The sequence below is a fragment of the Laetiporus sulphureus genome (assembly GCF_001632365.1).
Source record: "Laetiporus sulphureus 93-53 unplaced genomic scaffold LAESUscaffold_9, whole genome shotgun sequence".
Classification (NCBI taxonomy): domain Eukaryota; kingdom Fungi; phylum Basidiomycota; class Agaricomycetes; order Polyporales; family Laetiporaceae; genus Laetiporus; species Laetiporus sulphureus.
In genome coordinates, this window is record NW_024468518.1 from 581,214 (window position 1) to 596,985 (window position 15,772).

The following is a 15,772-nucleotide window of genomic DNA, read 5'->3' on the forward strand; positions in this document are numbered from 1 at the left end:
GATGTCTCGAATTCTCAGCATCGCGAATAGATCTCGACCCCTGCTTCCTCAAACAATTGTCGGAATTCCAGTGTATCCGGTTTCAGACAGCCGTCAAGTGGCGTTGCTACGGCTCTCAGCCTGTTCCACTCATCACGGAAGAAGACGTCGTATGATGGAACCTGTTGCATCGGAGAAGGCCATCAGCCATCTGCATTACAAAACACAGATACACCCATACTCGCCTGTGGTCTCTGTGAATCTCTGTATGGCTTGAGGATCTGTCCGTGATACCATCTTCCGAAGCATTTTACCAAGGCGGTTTCCCCGCGCTAAAAGTCAGGAATCAACATTAACGAACAGATAGAAAAAAAATGAGAGTTTTCACCTTGAACTTGTAGTCCATCGCAAAATCCAAGTCGTACGCTTTGATATCACGACGATGAGCTGTGGCGTCGTGCGATATCACCTTCAAGCTCCTCTTATCGGCATCGATTGCTGATTCACCGCTCTCAGACATCTCATAATCGGCATCAGAGTCCTCCATAGATGCGTCTGATTCATCGTCGTCAGAATACGACTGCTGCTGCCGTTGTATAGGTGCATTTTGTGTGGGTCTCTTTGGCGAGTTCATCATGGAAGGTCTTGGCTGCAGCCGTCCACGCCACCGCGGGACGTCGGAATCTTCATCGTACTCTATGCTCGGCGCAATGGCCAGTTTGTGATCGAGCTCAGGGGAGAGCGGTGGCAGATCAAACGATGAGCCACTGGAAGACGACGAAGGGGATCGGCAGAGACGACGACGGCCGTGACTCGACGGCGCACCACGGCGGCGAGCTGTGTAGTTTGTCATCGTATCTGTGATTGAAGGGCGAGTGAGCGACAATGATTGGAATAGGCTAGAGGAAGGCGGGCGGCACGCTAAAGTAATATGGGGGAGGGAAGATAGGGTGGTTGGACCCACTCCTTTATACTCTTACGTGGCCACAAAGGATGGTGCTGCGCTAAGCGCGGTGTTATTTGTTTTCCACGCCTCGCACGCCGCTCGCGGAGAACAAGAAGAACTTCTTTTGTGATCTCTCGATATGGAATGTGGTCTCTGCCCTAGCGACGTAAAAAAAACGTGGCGCCAGCAGCAGCTGTGACTCGCCGGACCGCTGCCACGTCCAATGAAGAATGAAAGAATGCACGCAAGGTCGCTCACCTGATATTGTTATGCTGGAAGGGAGAAAGGAGGTAGTAGTTTTAGAAGCGATGGGCGGATCTTAGTGCGCTGTTACTGGCTCAGCTGGCGTCCAGGGCACTGGTTCTTAAGTGGCGAGGAGAGAGCTGCTCAGGATCATATATAGGGCGATGCCACAGCCTCATGATGATGGGTGGCGACTCGGAGTGGCATGTTATGATCGATTATCACTCTCGCCTTCATGCAACCACAAGCGAGCACATCGCGAGTAGGGCATGTCCCGGCGCAAAAAAAGTATGAATCATCTATTATGTAGTATGAATCGCGCGTGCTCTTGAGAGGGTCATTGTTCAAAATCATAAGACAAAAGGCGTGGACGGAGCGCGCGCGCGCCACACGGCCATGGCGGTGGCACGGGAGATTATCACCCATTTGCGGTGGCATACCTGTCCCTCATCGGGCGTCTACAAAGTTCCTCACACAGCTCCCTGCGCGAAACCCAGCCATACCTAAGATGAGTGGAGATCGCATATTATGTACGTAGACGTCTAAAAACTGTGTTCGGTCGGTTGGCGCTGGGATTGGGAACTGTTGTCCGATATTCGTGTTCCTCGGACATCGTCGAACTTGAACCTTGTTATCCAGCTCTCAAGCAAGCTCTACGACAATGGACAACATAAATGACGGTAGCCAGCCCTCGGGCCAAGTTAATTGATTATCTGTGGAGCATGTAAGGCAACAGGATCATGCTGCGGACTACAATGATTGATGTTGTAACCAAGCAGTGGCCGAACAAGTGTGAGTGTCCGAATAATATAATCTTGATCATGCGTCACCTCATGCCAGACAAGGCGATTTTAGCCTCATTGGACGAACCCGAAGGTCAAATGCAGCAAATAAACTGCTGCTCATAATAGCCGCCTTATTAAGATGTCTGCTTATATCGTAGTGTCTTGCCGATGTGTACTAATGGTGGAAGTCGAAAGACGGATATTGAGGATGAAACATCAAGGAGCACATGCTATCCGTGTCCAAGAGAATGCTACATCCTGTATACGCGATTTGACGATCCGTTACTAACGGAACAATAATCCTGATCGTAGTACAGTTGATCAAAGCAACAGCAATGGTCAATACAGAGATAAAACAAGAGATAGATAGTCATATATTTCGGGGACTACTTTTCAATCAGATGGTCATGTTCAAAGCGGTTCGTCGCCTGACGAGAGTAACCGACGGACAAGCGGAGTGTCCGGTACAGTTTTTCCGTCCTCCAGCGCGAAGGCCGACTTCAGGTTCGCTCGCCTCCTTAGTCCGAACTGGACAGTGTACATTTGCACCTATGTGACGAGCAACGAGAGCTCACATCAGCAGCCGCTAAATTGAGCGCGTGGCCACTTACTCCAGGCCTGCTTTTGCTTTCTGACACTTTGAGGACCTTTCCTTTGACCCATCGGTCGGTTGGCTTCACCCAGACTACGTCGCCTTTCTGTCAATGGGGTATCGTGGTAAGTATTCGTCCGAAACACAGAGAAAGGTCGTTGGTGCGAACCTCGATAGTACATTTGGTTGGTTCGACTGGTGCAGAATGGCCACTCTCGCCACTGTCGGCACCACCATCGGCGAACTCCTCGTGTCCCGATGGCCCAGGCTCATCGACCTCCATCTCAGAGCACTCATCCGCCCCGTCGTAGCCCTCCTCCTCACAATCCGAATCGTCGTCAGAAGAAACCTCCGGCTCCGGACTCTTCCTAAGGACGCCCATGATGGACCAAACATTCCTCCGTGGCGCGTAGTCTTCATAGCCATATTCATCAACGTACGGCGAGCAGTTGAAAGACATCTTCAAGTGAAAAGGCAATTTGTTGGAAGCACTATTATTGAGAAACGAGTGGGACGAAGTACGAGGCTAAGACATGGGCCTTTTATACCTAGGATGATGTGGCTCGAACACGAGGCCAATTCCTGATTGGTCACCGTGATGAGTGGCCAGTGGACTTTGTGGGGATTGAATTACCCACGATCCGAACGTGTGGCAGCAACCTCCGCTTGAGCCGTTTGGCCACTCGATGTGGCACCGGAGGCATTTTGCCTGCACCGAGTGGGCGCATCGAGGCCCTAGCTGGATTCTCTCGCATATCTTCTCGAGCCCAAGTCATCTTCACATCCTTTTCTCGCGCTGCCTATTGGTACGTGTCAGACAGTCCTGGAGTAGTCGAAACAGATGTTCAGATGTTGGCTACACGAGCGGGGGGTCACCACATCGTGCGCACCTGCAGTTATCCGGCAATATCCTCAACTCCACGATTTCTTAACGTGTTTTAACTGCCTTGATGAGCAAGGGCCAGCTATCCTTCGAGCAGTAAGCGATATAATCGATATTCCTCCTGTGACGTATACAAAGTATCAGAGCATCCCGCCCAATTGAACGCATGCGTTCCTACATACTAATTATCCATATATTCCGAGTTGCAAGTCCAAAGTATTAAGGGCGGTAACGGACAAAAAGGCTATCCGCGAAGTGCTTGCATTGAGCATCGGGCATGGACACTCCAACGCCTATTTGAAAGGATCCCCGAGAAACTCTCGTAGAAGGAAGTTCCTACGTTCGCACGCCTCGCTAGGATATTGGCCTTATGATAGGAGAGCTTTCCAATGAGGCTGCGCGACTGCGGATCACACCGTCTATATCGCAATCCAGTGCAAGATATCTGTATGTTCCGCAGGCGTTGATCCGTTCTTGTTTCTCAAGGACGTTGTTAGCCGAGAGGCCGGAAAACAGAGCATGGCACGGCTTACATTACGCTCAATGGTACAATGAAACTGGATAGCCAGAGTCACCGCATGCAATTCTTGACGGGATTGCGAGCAGTGCACAGATAAATATGCAGCCGTGTGCATGATTAACACAGCACGCAAGACTAGCAAGACTAGCAATAGAGATGATGCTCCCGCAGAGAGATGGTTGCAGGATTATCTGCAATCCGAGGCTGTTCTGTTATCATCCCAGCTTCCTTTTTTTAAAAGAAAAACTCACAACCAGCAAATCAATTGACGTCACGTAGTATTTGAGAGCATTTCTATCGGTGCGTCCGTGTTAATTAGCAAGTTGGCCCTCAAGCCTCGGCGAGGAGATGACATCAGCAATAAAGCAGTCTCAGTTGAGCGTAACGCTGGCGGTAAGGCGCTCAACAAAGTCTCGTTCAGGATTGTTCATCTTTGCCGTTATGATTGTCCTGCACAGCTCCGTACGATGCGAACAGCGATGTCGATTGTAAGGGGGAGCCGCTTCTCCTTCGTGGACGAATCCATGCCGCGGTTCCTCGGCGAAAACTACGCCGTAGCTATGTCGGCTGGTTGCAGCTGACTTTCATCATCGGAACGTACCCCTCCCTCTTCTTTCAAGATCGCAGCCCTCTCCTTCACTAGTGCATTTCCCATCGTCCCTCCTGGGTCGGACACTTTGTGCGCTGGTTGCTTCCACACTATCACCCGTCGCAGCGATGCAGGAAGCGTCTGCGCGTACACTCAGTCAGTCTTCTCCTCTCGATTCCTTCGTACGCCGGACGTCTCGCAAGGCACATCTCACACCTCTATTGACGCCCTCGAGAGCGGCTGCGCAAGCCGCGCCTCAGCCAGTGGAGCATTCTCCCATCCTTCACACGAACTTCCGCACATCCTCGACGACGTTCGACTCGTATTCGCAACATGATCGCAGCGGCAGCGATGCCCAATCCAGCTACTCATGGGCCAAACACGACTCGATGACCCACGACCCACGCGTGAGTGGCCAGGGGCTGCTGTCGGCGAGCTTCGCGGGGACCCGTGCAGGGCCAAGTAGAGGCGAGTCGATGATCGACTCCGTATACTCCGAGTCTACCTATGACATCGACGAAATCACTGCGCAATATCGCGACTCTCAGTACCGTGACTCCTGGCGTTCAGAGGGTAGCGCCAGGCCGGGCCAGTCATCGCAACAGTCTGCGGCCGCGTCGATTCCCACAGTGGTTGTTTCTACAGATCCAGGACCGCACGATGCGGGAGGTGAGCTCCCGTCGCAAGTGCAGGGCACCGGACAGGTCAACTTCTCGCGGCCGGCACCTCCTGCCGTGGACAGATCGGACGAACGCAAACTGGAGGTGCTGAGGAGGAACCAGCAACGGTCGTCGAGGTCGTCTTCGGCCGCTTCCCGACAGTCCCCGCGTTCGCCCCTCGGGCAACATGAGGTGCAAGTGAATGCCAGTCGATCCGATTCTAGTATGGGTGCGAATTCTCCGCGATCACCTTCAGTAGGAGCTGCGAGCCCACAGGTGTCGCGCGTCTCTCCAAACCTCTCACCATCTGCGCCTCCATCAACTGTCGGTTCTCCGCAAGGATCACCTCGGCCGACAACTCCTCTTAGCCTCTACTCAAACTACTCCTACTATAACCTCGAGAACCTTGTGCCAACTCCCACCACGCCCGGTCATCCACCAACGTCACCGTCACCGTCGCCGTCACCATCGTTGTCCCCACGACCAACAACCGCCTCTCCGGCGCCTAAAGAATCTAAGACTCCGGAAGAATTCTTGCAGCTTGGTATCGCTCATCATGAGGCAAACCGGTTGACAGATTCTGCGGCATGCTTCCAGAAGAGCGCAACGTTGAATGGCGGGTGCGGAGTGGGAATGCTCATGTGGGGCCTCACGCAGCGGCATGGATGGGGCTGCACGCAGAACGAGCAGGCGGGCTTTAGGTGGCTCAGGCGTGCGGCGGAGGTCGCAGTGGAAGACTTGGAGCATGCGAGGAGAGGTGTGAACACAGGTGCGGTGAAGGTGAGCGGAGTTTAAGCTCAGATTGTGGAGGATTTCAAGCTGACATAGAAGCGGTGTTAGAAAGAGCTTGTGCTAGCTATCTACGAGGTAGGGCAGAGCTTCTTTCAGGGATGGGGTGTGGAGAAGGACAAGGAGATGGCAGTGGTATGTTTGTGATCGCGCCTTTTCATGAAGCAACGATGCCCGTTGATCATCCCGCTATTATCCAGAGCTACTTCCGCATGGCAGCACGGCTTGGGGACCCGGATGCTCAACAAGATCTTGCATTCTGTCTGGCAAACGGCAAGGGCTGCAAGAAGGACAAGAAAGAGGCGGCCAAGTGGTACCGCGCTGCGGTAAGATCGACCCGCGTTGCCATTTTTAGGCTGTTATACTCAGTGTGCGGACTTCAGGTTGCTCAGGGTGTGAGCGATGTGGGACTTGCCTGGATATACAAAGAAAAATACCAGTAGCAGTGGTTCCGGGGTACTCCAAGACTTATTGGTCTAGATGAGTTGACAGACATTGTGCAGTGAGACTTTGGCTTTTCGACCTTCTTTCTTTTGCCCTTTTTTCGTTTGCTTGATATCCTGCTCGCGGATCGTTACTCAATTCACTACGGTGCTATGCTGTATCGGTATGCGTCGCCAGCAGGTTTGGTGTTCTATCAGCTTCTCACTTGCCATGGCTCATGGACCTTCTCCCCCGGTGATCGTTGATCATACTTTGCTTGTTTGTTGTCGATACCTATTCCAGAACAGTTTGACATGGGCATAAAAAGGTACCGAGGCTATGCCTATTCCATGCAGGCCTTGCATATGTTACATTTCGAGCAGACTGTGCGCACTGGGTAGACTTCATTACGGGCTTAGTCTTGAAGGCGCTCCTAACCTTCTGCGCCACCATTGCGAAGTGGTCGCTTTTGATATAGTTGAATATAAATAATACGGTCTCGAGAGAAGACATGGCCGGCTAGCTCAGTTGGTTAGAGCGTGGTGCTAATAACGCCAAGGTCGTCGGTTCGATCCCGGCGTTGGCCAGAATTTTTGTCGGTGTCGCTGGGCACCATTCTGCGTTCCCTGTGCACCGTTCTGCATTCATGACTGAGTCCAGTGCAGGAACAGAGCAAACAAACACAAGGCACATTGTTGACGCAGAGCCAACACGATGAGGGATACAGAGCGAACACGATGAGGGATACGGAGCAGTAACATACTGTTTGCATTATTGGTGAGTTACAACCCCAGAAGGTTGACAGGCGAGCAACAGCCCAACGTGCTATAAGTACCTATTATAATGCATATTATGCTGGCTTAGAGTGTCGTGTTTCAACCAAATAGTCGCGCCCATATCTCCGCGCCAGCTCTCTTGCGTTCCTCAGCAGCGCCGCCATTGCCAAGCACTGTTTTGTTTTCAATCGCACGGCGGCTGAGATAGGGCATGACCTAGAACACTCCATTTAGTAGGACAATCAAGGAAGATGGTTTATAAATCGGACCTCAGCCAAAGCGCCATAAGGGAGGTATTTCAGGACGAAGGGCGAGTCGCAGCGCGTCCGTTCGACGAGCGAGTTCGACAATGCATCACACATTCCTGGTCGACCTCGACTCAGCAGGACCCCAAGAAACAGGAAGATCCTCTTCTACGCACCATACAACTGTCCGATCGCAACTCTCTCGGTCGTTTCCACAGGCATGGCCACCGTGCCAGTCTCATCTTTCCTCGCAATCCCGAGTTTGAGCAGCTGATCGAGGATCAAATCACAGCTCCCCCAATTGTGCGTCCCGAAGAACACGCCGATCCGCGGTGCCTCGCCGTCGATGTCCTTTCTGACCTGCTGCAGAAGCATGACCACGCTTTCGTTGTAGCATGCGTCCGTCTCGGGCTTGGTGGACCATACCGGTGGTTGCGGGTCGGGCGAGATAGAGAGCGAGTGACTAGAGGACGGGTCAGAGGCATTGCGGGCAGCTTCGTGCGACACTATTTCCTGTGAATGATACGCGCCGCGGACGAGCTTCACGCCAAGTGCGTAGCCTCCGGTGCGAGCGGCCGCTATGCTCTGTCTCAAATATCCGGGTGTTCTGGAGTGTTCACGATGAGCCGCGTAGATACCTCTACTATGTCACAACCAGAAACTGACCGACGGAGGTATGCCTGATATGTCTGGTAAATCAACGGCTGCACGTTGGCTGGCTCGGACGGCGCAGATGAACGAAAGAATGACGACGGTTTAGCCGGCAGCTTGTTGAACTCGCGTTGCAGGGCAAGCGTGAACGCGTCGATCGCTGGCTGGTACCAACTAAGACCACAGCGAGCAGACGTCAGACAGGCTCTCAAATGAACTCTTACAGATGCACAGACCTGTGCTCCGCATCGACAGTTATTCGTACGTTTCGCGCCTTGGCTCGTGCACCGATCAAACGGAGGTCCTCAAGCAGTTCCTGCAAGTCCGCTGTATCTGCGCTCGAGAGAGGGCTATCCGGTGGCAAATTGGAAGAGAGGATATTGAAGTCCGTGGGGAGCGGCCGGCCAGGGAATGGGATCGGTGGCGAGGCTGCAGGGCGGCTGGCCACCAGGTGTTTCGAGAAATTGTACAGAGTCTCTGGACGAGGTAGCATAGCGCTCTGTGCAACGAAACATGAAGAATGCGCTCAACGTGGCAGGACTTGAGAGAGAGTTACCAGCTTGATCGCAACCCAAGTCTTCCGTCCAGTCACGCTTGTTCCATTGTTGCCCGAGTGCTTGTCTTCGAAATCCGCCGCGACGTCAATGCAGTGAAGAGTCTCCGCAACGATGTGCTTGTGCATAGTCTGTTCCGTCTCCCTGTCGTGTTTCGCTTGACCCGTTGCCTGGGCCTCGTCGACCTCGACGCTATACACGAATAGGCTACCAATGTTGTCCGACCGGAGTTTCTCAATCACCGGGACCGCATCTTCTGCTGTGTCTCCACCGACGAACTAAATGCACATGAGCTGTAGCTATATGCGCATAGATGGTGAAGCAGACCTGGTTAAAGAACGTCGCCCGGACGAATGCCTCCGTAAATTGCTTCAGTCCTGGTACCGAGGACAGCGCAGAAAGGATGGCCGGCGAATAGTCCACGAGAGGCGGTATCGAACACATAGTATACACCGCATAAGTTCTGATTAAAGCAGACAAAGGCGTCTTGTGTCGTTCGGAATCCGTCTTGCCCTCAGAATGGGCAGCATCAGCATGAATGGTACCAACAGCATTCCCGAGCAACACGGAGGCAGTCAGGACACCTCCACTTGCCAAACCAATTCGAAAGAGTCGAGAAGTACGGAAAGCAGAGCGAGAGGAGGTCGACAGAGTCCGAGCAGGAGGAAGAGCGTGCGCCCTGGCATTGACAAGCCTTCTGCAGGCTTGTCTGAACCACATCCTGGATGAAGACGGGTCCACGCCGCCCACCAAAATAGACGCTATTATACGCGTCGCTTATCACTATCACTAGCACTATCCGCACTCTGAGGAGTCATCGCAGCCAGGGGGTGATCTACGAGGGTAAAAAGTGAGTCGAACACGCTCTCGAGCCCCAGCCGGCCTGTGTGCAGTACCGGCGCTCCGAGCTCAGAATCAGCAGTTGCTTCTTCTCCACGAACCTCGACCGCGGACATGGCCAAACGAAAGCAGCAGCACCCAGACGATGTCGACTCGGACGGCGACAACGCCAGCGAACGTGTATGTCTCTTTCCGATGAGTTCTGTGTATGCATATCCGCCTCATCCGGCACGACCAGTAGAGCCTCGTGAATGTCGATTTTGACTTTTTTGACCCCAATCCGGAGATCGACTATCTCGCCCTCAAACGGCTGGCTGCGCAGCTTTTCCAAGCAGATTCGGAGCAGCTGCATCTCAATGACCTTGCAGACCTAATCCTATCGCAGCCGCTGGTCGGCACTACCGTAAAATGTGATGGGCGGGAGAGTGACCCATATGCATTCCTTACCGTGCTGAACATGCACGTCCACCAGGTCAGCTCGTACATCCTTTTTCTCACTTTGTGGAGCGCTCAACATGTGCAATAAGTGCAGAATCGTCCTTCGATCAAAGCTCTGCTGGAATACACTTCTGCAAAGTCGTCATCGGATGCCGCTTTCCACACCACCCTGCAAAATCTGCTAGGGCCCTCGGGCCTGACATCACAGAACCACGTCGGGTACATCTTCTCAGAGCGGTTGATCAACATGCCCGCGCAAGTCATGCCACACATGTATCGCATGCTGGCCGATGAAATTCAGTGGGCTGTCGACGATGTCAGCCGTTCGACCTTTACTCGATCTGTCCGCGTGCTGATGCATCCCACAGAACGAGCTGTACAATTTCTCTCACTTCCTCATTATTTCGCGGACATACCGCCTGTCCCCGGAAGAGGAGGCAGAACTACAAGACAACGTACCACGGTCAAAGCGCCATAAGCAGAACGCCGCCACGAACTCTCAAGCTTCGTCTGGAGGCATAAATGCATTCCACCCCGAAGATGAATACATTCAAAAGGCATGCCAAACGCACGATCTTTTCCGCGCCGTACTGATCGGTGTCCTGCAGATCGCTTTGCATTCTTTGGACTACAAGTTCACGCATTCGCAGCCACGAGAACAGGGTGCTTTTGGGTTAGACCAAGGAGGGCGAATGATGCTTGTGCCAGCAGCTCGCTTGCGTGAACTTGTGACAGTACTCACTGGAGCATATCCTCCACCGTCCTGACGAATGCTTGCCACTTTGGCTGTCATATAGATTGTTGAATCTTGGATGCATGTTAGACCGATGCTGCGTCTGCTCTGAAAGCCGTCACTCGTTAAGACTTATCAGGCACGGTCATGTGACCGCGATAACCTAGTCGCGTCTTGAAGCGACGCGTTGTTGCCTGAGATGTCTTTAATAGCTTATCCAACGACTGCTTGTGATAACCTACACTGATGCGTATTGACATTTGCACTTTAGATTAGACTCACGCGAGGGCGCATCCTAACCGACGTCCGACTCATCCGAGATCGCCCCGAGGGACTGGCCACGGGGCAGATAGCGATAAGTGCTACAAGGGATCTCTTTCCCCGTCGCTTCCGGCGGGCGCCATACGTTCCCTCCCATCATCCATGATGTGGCTGAGACTGACCTGCAGGCGGCTCATCAGCGCCAGGACACACGCTTTCAGCTCTGGTCGGTCTCTGTCGACGTCGTCTCGTCCCATAAAGCCTGCTTCCCGACTATCTCAGATTGGATTGGCAACTGGAGGTATCCTCACTGCATCTTTGCTGCTCGAAAATGCCGTCGATACTATCCATGCCGATGCCGCTCATCCTGATGGCAAGGCGCAGTCCGAAAGGCCACCTACCCCTCTGTCTGCTCTGATCAGAGCATACATCGTGTATTCAATGTGCTCGATTCCACCACTCATCGATTACGCGCCTAGCATCCTCTCTATTCTTTCTTCTGTACCAGGATTGAAGCAGATAACGGAGGCGATCGTCCGGGTGACCTTCTTCGATCAGGTTCGTCTCGCTCCTTACACACGCGCTATGATGGCTCATTTAAGTTAGTTCGTGGGCGGTGACACGGCGGAGGACGCTCTTCCATTGCTGGAGGAACTTCGCGCAGAGAACAAAGGCTGTCTATTCGCGTACAGTGTCGAAGTCGACGAGGCCGAGGCAGCTGGTACATCGAGGGAAGAAAGGCAAGCAGAGCAGTCCGTACATAAGCGGATTGTTGCCGAGACACTACACTGCATCGACGTCGCGGCCGACTTTGAGGACGAGCATTCACGCAATGGTAAACCTGATGTGCAAGGACGCAAAACTTGGGTCGCGATCAAGCTGGTGAGGCTCTTTGTGTGACTGTCCGTTGTTACATCGTTCATGTCTTTCCATGTAGACCGCAATGTTGCCACGCGCGGAGACTCTTTACAACTTCTCGAGACATCTGGTAGCCAGTCGACCTGCGGCATCGCCACCTATTCCATTCCCTGGCCGACCACTCCCCACGGACTTCGATGTACTCTTGTCTACTTCACCGGCTGATGGCCCTCTAACGAGTGATGACATTTCGGATTTGCGAGAATTGTTTGAGGACCTCCGTTCAATTGGTAGGCGGGCTGAGGAACGGAACGTGCGAATTATCGTCGATGCCGAGCACAGGTTTGGGTATCTCTCGAGTGCATTTCATCATATGTCTAACGCTCCACTTGTTGCATCCTCAGTTGGTATCAAGTACGTCCATCGTGCTGTATGACAGCCTTATCGATTGACCTTGTGATCAGCCGGCCATAGATGCCTTCGCACTTTCCCTGCAACGCGAGTTCAACAAACTTCCGGATAGGCCACGGTCCTTCTTCCGTTCATCACCGCCGGTCGAGCCAGCCGGCGCGCAGCCGCTGATCTACCAGAGCTACCAGGCGTACCTTCATCGGCGAGTTACCAAGCTTGTTTTGCGCATACTTGCATGCACTTATCACACACCTTAGCACACCAGAATATTTGAAGCAGAGCATCGAGGCTGCCCGCGCGGGAGGCTACGCACTCGGCGTGAAGCTCGTCCGCGGCGCGTATCATCCACAGGAGCTGGCCTCATACGCCGCTGCCCACAGCGCCTCCTCCGCCTCCGCCTCCCATGGCAGCTCACACTCCGTCTCACCTGACCCAATGCCGCCAGTGCGCCTCACGAAGCCGGACACGGACGACTGCTACAACGAGTGTGCGGCGATGCTGCTCCAGCAGGTGCGGAAAGACATCGACGACGAGGCACCGAGGATCGGGGTTCTGTTTGGGACGCACAACTGGAGGAGCTGTGATCTGATCTTGAACGAGCTGCTCAAACTCGCGATTGCGAGGAAGGACGAGACTGGCGCTGTGACCATGCCTGTGGAGACAACCGAGAGGGTTACGATTGGGCAGTTGTATGGTGCGCGTTCATGGGAATCCGCTCGTTTCTAGGCACCCTTACCTTTGTGCAACGTAGGCATGTGTGACGATCTGACAAACTCGCTCGTCGACCGGACGCGTTCCGACTCGCCCTTTGTGATCAAGTACATTCCTTACGGTGCATTGTCCGAGGTACGCTTTGACCCTCGTTCTCTCTTGGTTTTCCTGCTTATCGCAACTCCTTAGGTCATGCCCTATCTGAGCCGTCGCGCGATAGAGAACAAGTCGGTGCTCGGGAATGGCAGTGCAGCTGAAGAGCGTAAGAGAGCTAGCGCGGAGATCTGGGCACGACTGTTCGGCTGAGGCAGTGATGTGTATTCTGCACTTGATCACATCTAGTACCGATCGCGGATTCCCTTCACTGTGTGGATTCTCGACGTGTACTAACTGAGATAGACTGGCAATGCCTGTGCTTTTAGATGTGTCATTTCTTACCGTTTCCTTCATCGTGTGGACAATCGATGGGTACTAACTGAGCTAGACTGGCAATGTCTATGCTTTTATATGTGTCATTTTATAAAATACGAACAGTTGACAAATTTCATAGCAGAATAGTAGACGAACTGTTTCTCCAATTCCTCACCTCATCGCAGATAGAAATACAAAAACGCTTACTGTTGGTGAACAACTCGATTGCTCGCTAGTTCCGCGGACGGACCCACAAGCCACCCTTGATGAACACTGTGAACGCAGTGCTCGGCCAGCACTTCTCCACACTCTGACGCCCCTTGCCGTGCTTCCACTCCGGAGGCGGAAGCGATCCTTTGGGGAAGGCGTCCAGCGCAAGGTCGAAGCTCGAGAATCGTTGCAGCAGGCGCACTAGAAGGAAGGACGCTTCGCTCAACGCAAACTCCTGTCCAGGACACTGTTCGTAGGAGTGATCAGTGAAACGTCAAAATTAGTCACTGTGGTGGCGCACGTTTCTGGGCCCGGAGAGGAAGGGGATGAATATCCATGGTCGTTCACGATAATTTGCCGTCCGATTCGGATCGAGCCAACGGTCGGGATCGAATGCATCGGCGTCTGCTCCCCAGAGGTCTCGTCGGCGCTGCAAGGGGAGCAGCAGCCAGCTGAAGCGGGCCCTGTTGGGGAAGAACAAGGGAGGCTGTCCCTCGGGCATGGGTAGAAGCACGTCTTTCACAGCATTGCGGATACCGAGCGGTGCAGGCGGAAACAAGCGGAGCGTCTCGTTAAGAACAGCGGTCACTGAATTCACCGGGAACGTCAAATCAAAAGAAGCAGAATGCGCAGGAGCAGACATTGCGCACTATATGTCATCTTGCGGAAAGTTTGGTGTGTGGGAGAGCTGTCCCGACCACAAACCTCCAACACTTCAGTTCGCAGTCGCCTCATGACTTCAGGATGCATGGCAAGCAAATACATGGTGAGCGACAACAAAGATGCCGTCTGACAGGTCCTCTGCTGTGAGGGTGCCAGGATAATAAAGCGGATGACGACCTACAGTGTCTCGAGACGCCATGAGGACATTGATTAGACCATGACGCACGGTCTCTTCGTCTGTTGAAAAATTAAAATATGATTAACAGAAGCTTCATCCTCATGTTAAGCACTTGCCATCAGTGTCCTCTACCAGACTATCCAACAAGGTCCTCTCCTCTTTCTTCAGCTGCACTCCGCGTTGCTTGGCTTGCGCCTTCCCTTGTAGCGCCTTCTCAACAGTTGGTTTTACCCAGCTAGTAATGACCTTGACGTGAGGCGTTGTTCGGTCTCCAAACAGCTCATATAATGGGAAGAAAGCTCCGAGCCTCCATCGCATTGCAATTGCAACTTGAACTTCCTCAAACGCATGCAGAAAGGTACCGTACTGGTCATCGGTAGCAGAAATCTTGCTGCCGTGGTGAGCAGGGAACGGTACTGGGCGTGACGCATCAAGCGAATTCGGACAAGAGCCGAGCAGGAATTCGAATGCTGCGTCTAGGGTGAACCGACCAAATAGATCTTGAATGTCAATGGGTCGACCTGAATCTGCAACCTCCGACAGAATGGCGAGCACTTTATCCGCATACTTTGCGAAAATCTCGAAGTCCGAGATGCGTTCTTTGCTCAGGAATGGCCGAAGCAAGGTGCGTTCCTTGGCAGCAGGTCGTGAATATCACCAGAAGACGCGCGATGATAGATCAAAGGAGGTACCTTTTTCCACGCATTTCCGTCACTGAGAAAGCAGCATGAGTTGCGATTGCGGACGATCCATGATCATACTCACAGGGCAAAAATCCCTCGTCCCAAAAATGTTCCGCTTCAAGATCGAGAGAATACAGATCAGTAAAGGAGGAAGGGTGGACGAGGAAAGGATTGTAAAGCGCACGTTTTTTCTGCCGCCTCGAATCCCCTCTCGAACATGTCAAAGTTTGTTAAATGCACTGCGTGCAAATGCAACTCATCCCGAGATATTATCTGGAAGTGTGTCATGTGAATGTCATTATTCAAATCAATAGTCGAATACAGGATAGCCGTACAATATCTTTCCAAAGTATACGGATATTTAGAGTGTTGCACCGTGTTCATCTAGCACATCTGTCATGGCCTGCATAACGTAGCCGTGACGCAGTTCACTAGGGAAACGGAGCATGATGTCGATATTCCCTGGCCGTTTCCCTTTCGCCCGCGGTATAGGTGTGGCACCCAGTTGTCTCGCTCGCCAGTCGTTCCTCCAAATGTGCAGTTGAGAGACTAGAGGTATCCAGAGGAGAGGAGAGGATGCATATACGATGATAGCTACGGCGTCGAAGGCAGGACGGCGCAAGATGGATGTGAGAAGAACATAGGCGAGGAAAACCGGTGGAGATAGTGTTTCAACTGCACTCAAAATAAAATTAGTGCGGTAGTAGCCAGGCCCCAGACTCAAAGATCCCATTATGATGT

At 52.8% G+C, this 15,772-nt stretch overlaps 7 protein-coding genes and 1 non-coding gene across 8 annotated transcripts; 4 read left to right on the forward strand and 4 right to left on the reverse strand.

Moving 5' to 3' along the window:
* Positions 1-14: 14 nt before the first annotated feature.
* On the reverse strand, positions 15-832 carry LAESUDRAFT_712584 (uncharacterized protein; the record flags this gene model as incomplete). Its single annotated transcript, XM_040906912.1, has 3 exons — positions 15-161; positions 207-311; positions 368-832. The coding sequence occupies 3 exons, from the start codon at positions 830-832 to the stop codon at positions 15-17; spliced, it is 717 nt and encodes a 238-aa protein (XP_040766734.1).
* A 1,532-nt stretch (positions 833-2,364) lies between these two features.
* LAESUDRAFT_712585 (uncharacterized protein) lies at positions 2,365-3,005 on the reverse strand (the record flags this gene model as incomplete). The annotated part of the gene is made up of 3 exons (XM_040906913.1): positions 2,365-2,502; positions 2,565-2,651; positions 2,715-3,005. 3 exons carry the CDS (start codon positions 3,003-3,005, stop codon positions 2,365-2,367), a joined length of 516 nt encoding a protein of 171 aa, XP_040766735.1.
* Positions 3,006-5,421: 2,416 nt separating this feature from the next.
* On the forward strand, positions 5,422-6,428 carry LAESUDRAFT_647692 (HCP-like protein; the record flags this gene model as incomplete). Its single annotated transcript, XM_040904068.1, has 4 exons — positions 5,422-5,976; positions 6,037-6,120; positions 6,186-6,311; positions 6,369-6,428. 4 exons carry the CDS (start codon positions 5,422-5,424, stop codon positions 6,426-6,428), a joined length of 825 nt encoding a protein of 274 aa, XP_040766736.1.
* Positions 6,429-6,921: 493 nt separating this feature from the next.
* Positions 6,922-6,995, forward strand: LAESUDRAFT_t30. Its single transcript has one exon. It is a non-coding gene; the product is annotated as a tRNA-Ile (tRNA).
* A 128-nt stretch (positions 6,996-7,123) lies between these two features.
* Positions 7,124-9,476, reverse strand: LAESUDRAFT_723304 (FAD-linked oxidoreductase). The gene is made up of 7 exons (XM_040908388.1): positions 8,962-9,476; positions 8,637-8,912; positions 8,317-8,579; positions 8,096-8,254; positions 7,606-8,036; positions 7,454-7,548; positions 7,124-7,400 (listed from the first exon to the last, which is right to left on the reverse strand). Exons 1-7 carry the CDS (start codon positions 9,352-9,354, stop codon positions 7,284-7,286), a joined length of 1,734 nt encoding a protein of 577 aa, XP_040766737.1. The 5' UTR covers positions 9,355-9,476; the 3' UTR covers positions 7,124-7,283.
* Positions 9,477-9,553: 77 nt separating this feature from the next.
* Positions 9,554-10,740, forward strand: LAESUDRAFT_742221 (uncharacterized protein). The gene is made up of 5 exons (XM_040911181.1): positions 9,554-9,654; positions 9,716-9,946; positions 10,007-10,228; positions 10,281-10,469; positions 10,521-10,740. The coding sequence occupies exons 1-5, from the start codon at positions 9,589-9,591 to the stop codon at positions 10,677-10,679; spliced, it is 867 nt and encodes a 288-aa protein (XP_040766738.1). The 5' UTR covers positions 9,554-9,588; the 3' UTR covers positions 10,680-10,740.
* A 127-nt stretch (positions 10,741-10,867) lies between these two features.
* Positions 10,868-13,498, forward strand: LAESUDRAFT_723306 (FAD-linked oxidoreductase). The gene is made up of 8 exons (XM_040908389.1): positions 10,868-11,464; positions 11,513-11,788; positions 11,844-12,106; positions 12,169-12,178; positions 12,229-12,377; positions 12,433-12,869; positions 12,927-13,021; positions 13,076-13,498. The coding sequence occupies exons 1-8, from the start codon at positions 11,072-11,074 to the stop codon at positions 13,190-13,192; spliced, it is 1,740 nt and encodes a 579-aa protein (XP_040766739.1). The 5' UTR covers positions 10,868-11,071; the 3' UTR covers positions 13,193-13,498.
* On the reverse strand, positions 13,433-15,662 carry LAESUDRAFT_569149 (cytochrome P450). The gene is made up of 8 exons (XM_040902992.1): positions 15,216-15,662; positions 15,114-15,146; positions 15,041-15,062; positions 14,465-14,981; positions 14,352-14,407; positions 14,158-14,296; positions 13,809-14,095; positions 13,433-13,754 (listed from the first exon to the last, which is right to left on the reverse strand). The coding sequence occupies exons 1-8, from the start codon at positions 15,413-15,415 to the stop codon at positions 13,530-13,532; spliced, it is 1,479 nt and encodes a 492-aa protein (XP_040766740.1). The 5' UTR covers positions 15,416-15,662; the 3' UTR covers positions 13,433-13,529.
* Positions 15,663-15,772: the final 110 nt, after the last annotated feature.